Source organism: Hypanus sabinus, chromosome 13 (genome assembly GCF_030144855.1).
Source record: "Hypanus sabinus isolate sHypSab1 chromosome 13, sHypSab1.hap1, whole genome shotgun sequence".
Lineage (NCBI taxonomy): Eukaryota > Metazoa > Chordata > Chondrichthyes > Myliobatiformes > Dasyatidae > Hypanus > Hypanus sabinus.
Genome location: NC_082718.1, coordinates 103,618,232 through 103,631,605, shown reverse-complemented (window position 1 = coordinate 103,631,605; position 13,374 = coordinate 103,618,232). Strand labels below are relative to the sequence as shown.

Genomic DNA, 13,374 nt, shown 5'->3' with positions numbered 1-13,374 from the left:
TCCGGCTTCCTCCCGAATTCCAGACACGTGCAGGTTAGTAGGTTAATTGGTCACATGGGTATACTTGGATGGCATGCAAAAGAGCCTGTTACCGTGATGTATCTCTAAATAAATAGAAATAAATAGAAACAGAGTCAACTTGGTGACCTTCCACTGGCTCAACACTGTGAAGTTCTCAGCAGATGGCAAGAGTTGCAGCAGACACCTCAGTACCATTGTATCCAGGCAAGGAAGCAGCAGCAATAGATAATACCTGGTCAGTGTGACCCCATCACAGAACATACACCTGAGTCTCTCCCTTCTTCAACAGTGCAAGAAAGTTCAAAGTCCTTTTCTGCAGAAACACTTCCCCTCCACGTAATCCCCGGCTTTGAACAATTCCATTAATGGCCTCACCTCAACTGCTGCGCTTACGTCCGGAGAGCAAAGCTCCCAATTCCGTAATCCATGAAGCACCTTGAGGAAGTGCTGTGGCCGAATCCTGAAGTTCTGTTGTACTCCAAACTTTTCCAGTCTCCTCAGAGCTCGGTTGATCTTCTGATTCCGTTGTACTGCCTCGGGAACTCTGGACAACAAGCGGGAATACCTGAAATACAAGGGAAGGCAGAAGTTCTCAGCACATCATCAGGAACAACACTGAATGTAGAAACCATTCAAACAGGATGATTCTCAACATTTCTCCACCGCTGGTTCTTGTTTCACAATCAGGAGCTTCATGAAACACTTATTGTGAATGTCTCAGTGAGGATGGTGCCAGAACGTTCAGCTATGGTGGAACAAGGTTCTCAGCCTTTGCAGCATCAACAATATTAACTAAATGACTATTTTAATTCATTCATTCAGTTGTATCGGTCCACTTGTTGCCCAGTTGAGGGAAGCTACCGTGGCACTGAGTGGGGTCAAATCTGCTATGTATGTTCAATTGCTTCAATTCAAGAATGGGGCACTTCAGCACTAGGGATTGAAGTAACAAAGAATGTTTTGAAATATCTAGCTACCTCACCTATCCGGATCATATTCCTTGTTCCCATTTTCCACTTATACTTTCCCAGAGTATTTCAAGGATGCAGAAGAGATCTACCAGATGTTGCCTGGATTGTCATGAGCCCTGCGACTTGTATAAAGTGTTGAGCTTCCAGGGTTTTTGAGAACCTGTATTTGACAATCAATATCTTAACTAGAGTTGTTAAGCCCTTGTGTTTTTGGTTTAATCTTATCCAGTTAATTGTGGTCGGTACATGTTACATGTATTCTACGATTATTTAAGAGGATTCTCATTCAACGTCTTGGGGGGAGTTGTCTTGTGGTGTCAGTCTGAAGCTCTGTTGGTATTTTGACATCTAACCTCTTCTTTCTATTTCTTCCTGGGGATCCTGCCTTTCTTCTGCATCTGGGTCCAGTCCTTTGAGAGCGAACCATATTAGAATTGCCCCCTCACCACCACCCCTATGGACCCAGTGGAGGCACTGAGTCTATTTTCAAGATTTTTTCCAAGGTTTTCTGGGTCAACAAGGTCCGTAAGGTCGCCCATGTTATGCTATGTTTCCAAGTCATGTGCTATGTTTCTGAGCTTACAGATATTCCGGCACTGCCTCCCAGGTCCAGATCTGCCTCGGGACTATCAGAACTGCTCTGGATTTCCCAGTGTTCTCTCAAGCTCCAGGACTGCTTAGAGTACTTTCAGACCTGTCTTGAGAGCTCCCTGTACTTTCCGCTGCTAGCCTTAGGTGGGGAGGTACTGTCACAAGCCCTGTGGCTTGTCATAGAGCGTTGAGTTTCGAGGGCTTTTGAGCACCTGTATTTGCTAATCAATTCACACAGATACAATTGTATTTCTGTACTATATTGACTGCCCTGTTGTACATAATGTTTATTACAAATTACTCTAAATAGCAGATTTCACATTTAAATGGAGATGTAAAGATTTTTACTTCTAATGTATGTGAAAAATGTAAGTAGTAAAGTTAATTCAATTCAATTCACTATCTTAAGTAGAGTTGTTAAGCCCTTGTGTTTTTGGTTTAATCTTGTCAAATTAATTGTGACTGCCACTTGTTTCCCACACTCCTTGATTATTTGAGGAGGACTCTCATTCTGTGCCTTGATGGAGGTGGGAGCATTGTGTTGGAGAGAGTAAGTTGGCTTGTGATGTTGCTTGGTTGCTCTGTTAGTACACTGGTAGCTAACCTCTTGTTTCTGTCTCTTCCTGGGGATCCTGCCATTCCTCGGCTCCTGGGTCCATTCTTTTGAGAGCATGCCAAGCACGGATTAGATGGTATGTTTTATTTTAAAGACTGGGGGAGTTAGGGCTTTTGCCTGTTGAGCAAAGGAGGATGAGGAGCAACTTAATAGAGGTGCATAAGATAATAAGAGGTGTAGATACAGATAGCACCTTCTTCCCAGTGCAGCAATGCTTAATACAAGAGGAGGGCATAATTTTAAGGTGATTGGATTGGAGGAAAGTATAGGGGGGATGACAGAAGTAGTTTTGATTACACAGAGAATAGTGATGTGGGGGTAGAGGCAGATATAGCAGGGACATTTAAGAGATTCTTAGATATTGGGTAATGTGAAAAGAAGGGCTAGATTGACTTTGGAATAGGTTGAAAGGTTTGCACAACATTTGGGCTGAAGGGCCTGTACTGTGTAGCGCTGCAGTGGGAAAGATATTGTGGAGAGCAGCTGACACTCACCAGGTCTCTGCTGTCCCTTCTGTTTTATTGCCTCTGGATTCCTGAAGAGACCGCTGCAGGTCCTCACTGAATGTATAGAAGCTGGTAATGTTTTCCAGTGCACAGAATTTCTGCTTGTTGGTGTCCCACCGGTTCCTGTAATTTCCAGTTGCAGAGGTAATCAGGAATGAGCCAACCATCTCCTCATCACCTTTAGCCACCTCATTTGCCTCTTCACCCCATCACCATACCCTACCAAAGACAGCAAACATACTTTGGTATGTCACCAAATTTCTACTGATGTACTGTGGAGAGCATTCTAACTGCATCACAGTCTGGTGTGTGTGGGGCACTGCACAGGATTGAAATAAGCTGGAGATTGTTGTAAACCCAGTCAGCTCCACCATGGAGCTAGTCTCCCCAGCATCCTAGATATCTTCAAGGAGTGATGCCTCAGAAAGGCAGCATACATCATTAAGGACTCCCATACCCAGGTCATGCCCTTCTCAATGCTACCATCAGGGAGGAGCTACAGGAGCCTGAAGGCACAAGTTCAGGCCAAGAGCCTGATTGCTTTATGGCACCAATGCTCCACTCAGTGGCCACTATATTAGGTACTCCCATACATCTGCTCATTAATACAAATATCTAAACAGCCAATCGTGTGGCAGCAACTCAATGCATAAGAGCATGCAGACATGGTCAAGAGGTTCAGTTGTTCTGACCAAACATCAGGACAGGGAAGAAATGTGACCTAAGTGACTTTAACCATGATTATTGAATTATTGTTGGTGCCAGACGGGGTGGTTTGAGTATCTCAGACACTGCTGATCTCCTGGGACTTTCACTCACAACAGTCTCGAGTTTACAGAGGATTGTGTAAAAAGCAAAAAAAAAAAATCCAGTGAGCTGCAGTTCTGTGGGTGAAGATACCTTGTTAATGAGAGAGGTCAGAGGAGAATGGCCAGAGTGGATCAAGTTGACAGGAAGGTGACAGTAACTCAAATAACCACAAGTTACAACAGTGGTGTGTAGAATAGCATCTCTGAATGCACAATACATCAAACCTTGAAGTGAGTGGGGTACAGTTGCATAGACCATGAACACACAGGAATACATTCTGTGGCCTTCTGTACCTAATAAATTGGCCTCTGAGCATATTTCTTCATTGGAGACATAAAAGACTGCAGCTGATGGAATCTGGAGTAACACTCAAGATGCTGGAGGCAATGGGTGAGGCAACGTTGATGGAGGGAATTGGGCAGTCGATATTTTGGGTCTAGACTATTTCTCTAATTCTCTGTTGGAGAGAATAAGGCTTTTTGGTTTTGCCTCTCTCCATTTTGGGAGATTTTCCAAAGCCAAGGTTAAAAGGTGAGTCCAGAATTGTGGAGACACTCTAGTGTCTCCCCTGGACTTGCCGGTACATGTACTGTAGCCAGCTTCTGACACTGTTAGTTGAGCCAATAACCTTGTGTTAATGAAAAAAGAAAGACAACAGATCAAAATATTAGATCATTTAGAAATTTCCAAGCACCTCATTCACAATCCAAACTACAATGAACAAAGGCGGTGCCAAGTTCACAGCTACCTTGTACTGTTAATATTTAAAATAAAAATCCCAACAAGGATTTAAACTGACATATCAAATTCAAAACTACATTAAAAAAAATTGCAGTTCGACATTGAAATAGAGAAGAAATTATCTGCCCACTTTTCCAAGGCTTCTAGGTTGTCATGGAGACACAAGGCTGCTTCCTCCGTTATCTCAATGAATTTCGACTGCATCTCCAGAGGGAGGGAGGATTTGCTGGCAGAAAACAGGCTGCTTTTTGAAATGGGGCTGGAGGGGGAACTGCATGTGAGAAAGGAAAGAATGTTAATATCATTTCATTCAGTCCAGATGCATGGCACTTTATCACTCAAAATGGCATTCTCAGTCAGCCACACCTGGTAACAGTACACAGACACATACACAGCTGTATTAAGCTCTGTGCTGAAGTATGTATGACAAAAGATATAGAAAGATAAGTCAAAAACTGTTCATAGCATTAATCCAGCTCTCTGTCTGCAAAAGCCAGCTGGAAATTTAATTTTTGCTCATTTAGCTCTGTCACTGTTCTACAAATCTGACTACTTTTAGATGCTGAAAATAATTTTCCACCATTGCATTGTCAGCAGAAGAAATTCAGTCTGAACTTCTGCTGATCTTTCAGTATCCGAAGTTACTTTCTGCAAAACTAACCTGATGCTCTGAGCTTTATTCCCAGTATTCCACCTGCTCACTGTCACTTTGCTAGCCTTCTGATTTGCTACCGAGGATGTGATAGACCCGACTTTGTCAAGAGTGTTCTGATGCAAACTCAGGCAAAATGATAAGCTTTATGCAAATGGCTCTATCATATAATTGCTATGGTGAAACTGGGGTGCAATTGCTTGGTAAAGATGTATCAGATTCCATTCTTTAGCAATGAAGTTGAGGCTTCTTCAGTCATTCACCCTTCCCTGAAGCCCCAGATATACAAAGGGAAGGAGGTGCAGGGAAAATGCTAAGCCAGTCTGGCAAGGGCAGCAACTGGAATACAATTGAGAGGTATTCATACCATGAGAGAGCACCATACACGAGTTTTATTGACCATAGAAGTGCACTCATACCTGCTCTTCAAATATGTGAACAGTGGATCTCTGTGATTTCCCTTCTTCATGACTTTAAACCAAGTTTAAGTGCATTGGGAAGGATAAAGGCTGTGATTAATGTGGTGTTGTGCGTGAATGAGCCCTTTGTTCCAGAAGCCGTTTTCTACACATGTACATGGGCACTGAAAATGAGCCATGATGCTGAGTGTTAAAGAAAGTCAAGTCTGCTTCTGTCCTCGCCTGATGTCCACAATGACGTTAGTGTCTGTCATTAGGTACGGAAACTGAGAAAAGACACATTCCTTTTTCTGATGGCACAGCCACCCATGACCACCAGTGACTGCGGATTAGGCTTCAGGCTTACGGTTTAGCTTCACACAGTCTGCACTTGAGGGCAGATCTACTGGAAATGTGTAGAGTTGTGAGGGGGAGGAAGCTCGGGAAACTAGATAATTATTCCCTTGTTCAACTCCCAGGTTATCACCACGTGTGGGTTTCACCTTCTCAAAATCTCTGCGACTGACAACCTGTTCAGTCTGCAGCAGGCTCTTACCAACCTAAAATGAGCAAATGCCCTAACAACACAGCTCCCTGGAAATTCCTCCATTCTGCCACATCTTATGTCATTAGTCTTCTTAAACTAACTTGTCGTCAATACCAAGAATTCTCTCCCTGAACATTTGTACCTCTTTCCTTCTAAATAGTCCTTGGATTAAATATAATTCCATGTAATGTTTTTCTTTCTGATTTGTATCCATGTTTTCTATGTGAAATGCTTTCTTATACTAATGACCATGCATTTAAACTATTGTCAGCAAATCAAGAGAATACTCAGTCATTTATTACAGATAGAGTTAAATTACTCGAAAGTTCAAATTAAATCTATTATCAAGATACATATATGTCACCATATACAACCCTGAGATTCGTTTTCTTGTGTGCATACATAGTACATCCAAGAAACACAATAGAGCTGCACCCAACAGGACAAATGTTTTTACAGTTTGTGCTAAGGGCAACAAACTGTCAAAATTAAAAAAAAAGTACTGAGAACATGAGATGAAAAGTCCTTGAAAGTGAATCAGTAGATTGTGGGAACAGTTCATTGATTGGGCAAATGAAGTTGAGTGAAGCTATCCCTTCTGGTTCGAGAGACCTGATGTTTGAGGGGTAATAGCTGTTCCTGAAGCTGGTGGTGGGGGTCCTGAGTCCCCCATACATATCTTCTTCCTGACAGCAACACCTATGGCCTGGGTGTTGGGGGTCCTTAATGATGGATGCTGCTTTTCTATGGCAGTGCTCTGTGTAGATGTGGTCAATTGGTGGAGAGGGCATTATCCGTGATGGACAGAGCCGTACCCACTACTTCTTTAGAGGTTTGTCAAAGTTTTCCATATCATGTGAATCTTCACAAACTTCTAAGGCAATGATGGTGCTGCCATGCTTTCTTTGTAATTGCACTTGTCTGCTGGGATCAGGACAGGTTTTTCTGAGATGTTAACTCCGAGGAATTTAAAGTTGCTGACCCTCTCCACCCCTGATCCCCTGGTTCCTTCCTCCTGAACTCAATAATCAGCTCCTTGGTCTTGCTGACATTGAGTGAGAGGTTGTTGTTGTGGTACCACATAGCCAGATTTTCAGTCTCCCTACTATATAGTGATTCATCACCACCTTTGATTTGGGCAACGACAGTGGTATCGTCACCCAACTTCAATCTGGCAATGGAGTGGTGTTAACCTCACAGCGATAAGTATAAAGTGAGTAGAGCAGGGGGCTATGCACACAGACCTGTCATGTGATAGACATTGTGGAGGAGATGTCTTTTGTCAATCTGAACTGACAGGGGTCTACAAATGAGGAAATTGAGGATCCAATTGCACAAGGAGGTATTGAAGACAAGGTCTTGAAGCTTATTGATACATTTTGAGGGTACTAGTGTTGAATACTGAGCTATAGACGATAAGAAAACTTCCTGATGTATACATTTTTGCTGTCCAGATGTTCCAGGGTTGAGATGAAGAGCCATGAGAAGGCACCTGCGGAGGTGCCTTTTGCCAGTGAGCAAATTGGAATGGAACAAGTCACTTCTCAGTGGAACAAGTCACTTCTCAGGCAGGAGTTGATACATTTCATCACCAACTTCAAAGCACTTCATCACAGTGAACATATGTGCTACTGGATGATAGTCATTGAGGCAGGTTATTGTGGTTGGTTGAAGCCTGCTTGAAGCTCAGGCTGCCGGAGTGAGAGGTTTAAGATAACGGTGAATCCTCCAGGCAGATGATCAGCACAGGTCTTTAGTGCTCAGCCAGGATTCACTCTCCTGAAGGATACTTCCAGGTCAGCCTCAGAGACTGAAACCACAGGGTCATCGGGGTCTGTGGGGGTTAGTGAAGGTTCCTCCGTGTTTTGAGGGTGAACGCGAGCCTAAAAGGCATCGAGCTCATTGGGGAGCAAAATCCTGTTGTGACAGATGCCGTCTGGTTTCACTTTGTGAGAGGTAATAGCATTCAAGCCCTGCCACAGCTATTCAACATCCCCCAGTGACTCAGGTTTGGCCCAGAATTGCCATATCACACGTCAGGTGACTTTCTGGAGATTGCGCCTGGACCTGAATGCCTCTGATCTGGTCCTCAGCACAGTGTAGATCTCATGGTTTATCCAGCACTACTGGTTGGGGAGGACTCTGAATGATTTTGTAGGGACACTCTCATCTACGACTGTTTTAATAAAGTCCATGACAACAGTAGTTTATCCACAGGTACTCATATCCATGGATTCAGATCCTCTGATGAGTCCTTGAACCCGGCCCAGTCCACCCAATCAAAGCAATCCATGGGCGCTCCTCTGCCTCACACCACCACATCTTTGTTGTCCTTAACTCTGGAGCCTTGATCTTTAGCCTCTGCCTACATGCAGGTTGGAGAAGGGCAGCAAGTGATCAGACTTCCAGAAATGCAGTCCAGGCATGGAATGGTAGGCATTCCTACTGATAGTATAGCAGTGCTCTAGTATGTTGGGACCCCTGGTGCTGCAGCTTATATGCTGATGATAATTTGGCAGTGATTTCTTTAAACAAGCCTGATTGAAGTCTCCGACTATGACTTAAAACGTGCTGGGGTGGGCAGTTTCTTGTTTGATGGCAGCATTCAATGTCTCGAGTTCAACTTCCAATGCTATGTAAACTGCAGTCAGGATCATGGAGGAGAACCCTCTTGATAAGCAGAACCATCTGCAAATAATCATTAGATGTCCTAGGTCAGGGAGCAAAGGCGCAACACAAGACCAAGACCACTGCATCCGAGCACCTCAGAGAGGTTATAAGGAAACACAAACCCCCACATTTTGCCTTCTCCAAATCAGCAGTTCGGCCCATTCTGTGTATCAAGAAGCACTCAGGTCTGATCATTGATTCCAATGTGTTTGGAGTGAGCCAAGTCTCCATGAAACACAGAATGCAGCAATTCCTTATTTCCTTCCAATACAGCAATCTTGCCCTTGGGTCCTCAATCGTGTTCGCCAGCTACTGTATATTTGCTAATACGATGCAGGATCGAGGAACTTCCATTGCTTGGCGATTCAGTCTGGCTTGGAGTCTTCCCCTCTTCCCTTTCTTCTGGCTATGTTGACGTACATTCATCCGCTTAAAGGTGCCATACCTGCATGCTTGAGATTTACATCTTCAGAATTTTGTGAAATTGCTAGTTCATTAAGCCAGTTCAAATGTATCTTGCTTAAAGGGAAATGACAGACTGCAGATTGCAGTGAGCGTAATTCAGTACAGGAATACTTACAAGTTTTGTAAGCAGCCCACAACACGATACCCTGGTTCACTAGTGCCATTTTTGGAAAAACACTTAATTACTTAATTATTTATAGAAACAAAGCCAGAGACCATTCAACCCATCAGGTCCAAGCTAGCACCCAAATGAGACATCCCACCAGTCTCACTCACTCTGAGATATCCCTGTATCCCAGCAACTCATTTTCATTCACTGTATGCTCCCAATTTCCTCCAAATAATTTCATTTTGGAATGCACTATAAAGTCATAGGATCGTGCAGCATTACAGCACAGAAACAGGCCCTTTGGTCCATTTAGTCCATGCTGACCCAGTTTTCTGCCTAGTCCCATCTATCTGCACCCATACCCCTCTCATCCATGTACCTATCCAAACTTCTCTAAAATGTTGCAATTGAACCTGCCCCTTGTTCTGCACTCGCATTAGAATCAGAGTGAAGAAGCTCCCCCTCGCATTCTATTCAAATGTTTAACCTTTCACCCTAAACCTATGGCCCAATAATTCCAGTTTCACGCAGTCTGAGGGGAAAGGAAGCCTTTATAACTCATACGTGATGGGGATGTGAAGCTCAGAACGCTGAGACTAGTTCATATTCGAGAAGATTTAAGTACTACTCTTATACCAAATGACAATGATGGTTAATTATAGAGACTTTGTGATCCATCTTGTCACCAAACAAACTTAGGTTGCAGACAAATTTACCAGATGCCAACTTTAATTTGGAAAGTACCTTTTTGGTCTCTGCTGTAATTTATTCACATCAGCTGGTGGCTCTGTGCTGTGACTGGCCCGTGGGTTCATTTTTCCATTACTCATGACAGCTGTTGAACTGCAGGAAACGAGTCTTCATTACAAACCGTTAACATTATTGATCGATGTATCAAAATAGCACACAAAATGTAATCCAAAGCACATCATTCTTTCGAAGAACACGCCGCAAGAATGGTGAGGGATACAGAGTCCTATACAGAGCAGGGAGGCTGAAGTGAGACAAGAGTCTGCAGCATAAAACGTGCAGCTGGAAGAACTCAGCAAGCCAGTTCTTCAGCTCTTGTAGAGGGAAAAGGACTGTTGAGATCCTTTGTCTGGACTGATTTTGTCTCCCACTCTCATTGTTGCAGTAGCAATCTCTCTCTCTCTCTCCCTCTCTAGTGAGAGAAAGCCTGTCTGAGATACCAAAATGAGGTAACGGACCATAGTTTTTGATGGACTCTACATCAAGGTCTCATTGGGGGCTGGTGTGGTGGGGGGAGGGTTGATGTTTCTGTCGCTGCTTGTGCGTGGGAGGTGGTAGGGCTTGCTTTGGGATTCTGACGTTTCTGTCATTCATTCTTTGGAGTGTTTGGTTTTGTTGATGTCTGTGCAGATTAAGAATTTCTGGTTGTACACTGAATACACTCTCTGATATCAAACGGAGCTATATGACGGAGGGGTAGCATCCAATATAAAGAGGTGAGGGAGAGGGAGAAGGTGGATCCAGGTGAGTCTAAGTGAAATGAGGAAATAGCAACAGAGGCTGGGAGTTAACTGGCTAACTGTTGAAGACATCAAAGGTCATAACCTGAGAAATGCAGCCAATTCCAGTCATCACATTTTAGGAAGAGAGTGAAGGTGCCATATTTCAAGGTGACGGTTTTTAGTTTATGGTTGTAAACTGCGACTGGGGTTGTCATTCTTGGAGCAAAGGAAGTGGGGGGGGGGGATTTGGCATTAATGTAAGAGATCATGATAGGTTTAGATACAGCGCCTATATAAAAAAAAATTTACCCGGCCCCCCCAAGGAAGTTTTCATGTTTTATTGTTTTACAGCATTGAATCAGAGTGGATTTAATTTGATTTTTTTGACACTGATCAGCAGAAATATACTATTTTGTGTCAAAATGATAACAAGTGATCTAAATTATTTACAAATATAAAAATCAAAATAATTGATTGCATAAGTATTCACCCCCTTTAATATGACACACCAAAACAACACTGGTGCAGCCAATTGGTTTTAGAAGTCAGATAATTGGTTAAGGTGTCCTAGCTATATATAAACCTGTGTAGTCAAGGTGCTGTAATTGATTATAGTAAAATACATAGGTATCTGGCAGGTTCAACTGCTGGTGAGTCAGTATCCTGGCAAAAACTACACCATGAAGAACATACCCAGCAATTCCATGAGAAGGTTATTGAAAAGTACAAGTCAAGAGATGGATACAAGACAATTTCCAGGTCACTGAATATCCCTTGGAGTATAGTTAAGTCAATCTTCAAGAAATGGAAAAGTAAAATGGCACAGCTGTAAATCTGCCTAGAGCAGGCCATCTTCAAAAACTGAGTGACGGTGGAAGAAGGGGACGAGTGCGGGGGAGGGGAGGGGTGGCACCAAGAGACCTATAACAACTCTGGAGGAGTTACAAGGTCCAGTGGCTGATATGGGAGAGACTGCACAGACGACAACTATGGCCCAGGTTCTTCACCATTGCAGCTTTATGGGAGAGTGGCAAAGAGAAAGCTACAGTTGATAAAAACTCACATGAAATCTCAGCTAGAGTTTGCTAGAAGACGTGGGAGACTCTGAAGTCAACTGGAAGAAGGTTCTATGGTTTGATGAAACCAATATTTAGCGTTATGGCCATAAGACTAAAAGTTATGTTTGGCGTAAGCTGAACATCGCATATCATCAAAATCACATCAACCCTACCGTGGAACATGGTGGTGGCAGGATCAGGCTTCACTGCAGCAGGCCCTGGAAGGCTTGTGAAGGCAGAGGATAAAATGAATGCAGCAAAATACAGGGAAACCCTGGAGGAAAACCTGATGCAATCTACAAGGGAAATGTGACTGGGGAGAAGATTTGTTTTCCAGCAAGACAATGACCCCAAACATAAAGCCACAGCTACACAGGAGCAGCCAAGTCAGAGTCCAGACCTCAATCCAATTGAAAATTTGTGGCTGGACTTGAAAAGGGCTGACACTCATGATTCCCATGCAATCTGACAGAGCTTGAGGAATTTTGTAAAGAAGAATGGGTAAAAATTGCAGTTCCAGATGTGCAAAGCTGATAGAGACCCACACAGACTCAAGTCTGTAATTGCTGCCAAAGGTACATCTACTAAATACTGACTTGAGGTTGATGATTAATTATGCAATTAATTATTTGATGTTTAATTCTTGTAATAAATTTAGACCAATTTGTAGAAATTTGTTTTCACTTTGACTCGAAAGAGTCCTTTCTGTCTTCCTTCTCTTAGAGATCTGCGATCACTTCATAGGCCCTGCTGTCAGGCCTGGGTTTGGCTCTTCCTTCTCTTAGTGATCTGTCATCACCTTGTAGGCCACGATATCTGTCCTAGATTTGCAGCTGATGATTCTCCTTTTTATAGTTGATGAGAATGCAAACAATATTGAGATGTATGGTGAATAAAACTGGATTAGCATCGGGTTCGTACAAAGAGTACTGACGATCAGCACACTCGGCTGAAGGCCCTGCTTCATTGCTCCATGACTTTATTTTCAGCTTTTGAGTTCTTAACGTCCATTAAATTCTGGGGATTTGTCGCCTCGGGATGCTCCATTGAACACAGAAACAAAAATATAACTTGCTATAGATCTCACACTGAGAAAGTAATAAGCTGGATGCGATGTCTGCTTTTGGACTGCTGCTCCAGATAGAAAGTGGGTTTAACACTTGGGCTCTAGTGCTGGCAACAGGACACATTAATGGAAGCATCATGGTTAACAAATAAATGATTCCAGTTACAAAACTAAATATTAAAGAGGACCTCATTAACTCAATACAAGAGTTTCTATTTCCTCAAGTATCTGTCAAAATAAATATTTGTAAAAAAAAATCTGCAAGTTCACATGCATTGAGACTTCTAGATACTGGCGGAGAGAATCAAAATCAGTACGCAGCTAAGGGTTACCAATTTTGACTTTGTACAAGTAGTTTCAGGTGCAGGATTAAGGAACATTAAGTACAATAAAAATCAGTGTTAAATATTTCATTTAAGAAAAAAATATATTGTTTTTCTGATGTTACAAAGTATGCTGTCAGAAATCTTAGGGACTGTCTCATTTAGAACTGTGTGACAGTTACTGTGGGCATCTAGATAATGAAAAAATTTCCAATGTGATTTATTTTATAAGCTTAGGTAAATGACCTACTTGCATTTGGCTAACTATCCATCTACTATCAAATTAGATGAGCTTTATTTGAAACATGTACATTGAAATATAAAGTACACCATTTGTGTCAATAACCAATGCAGCCCA

General features: G+C 42.7%; 1 protein-coding gene across 2 annotated transcripts in view; it reads right to left on the bottom strand.

Annotated features, from left to right (window-relative positions):
• Positions 1-13,374, bottom strand: part of LOC132404221 (coiled-coil domain-containing protein 60-like) — a 98,808-nt gene that overhangs the window by 7,270 nt on the left and 78,164 nt on the right. For both annotated transcript variants that reach the window (XM_059988310.1, XM_059988311.1), the window contains 4 exons: positions 9,842-9,940; positions 4,387-4,527; positions 2,694-2,828; positions 397-586 (listed from right to left, as the gene is read on the bottom strand). In XM_059988310.1, the coding sequence (XP_059844293.1) occupies positions 397-586; positions 2,694-2,828; positions 4,387-4,527; positions 9,842-9,940 (565 nt within the window). The remainder of the gene's footprint in view (positions 1-396; positions 587-2,693; positions 2,829-4,386; positions 4,528-9,841; positions 9,941-13,374) is intronic.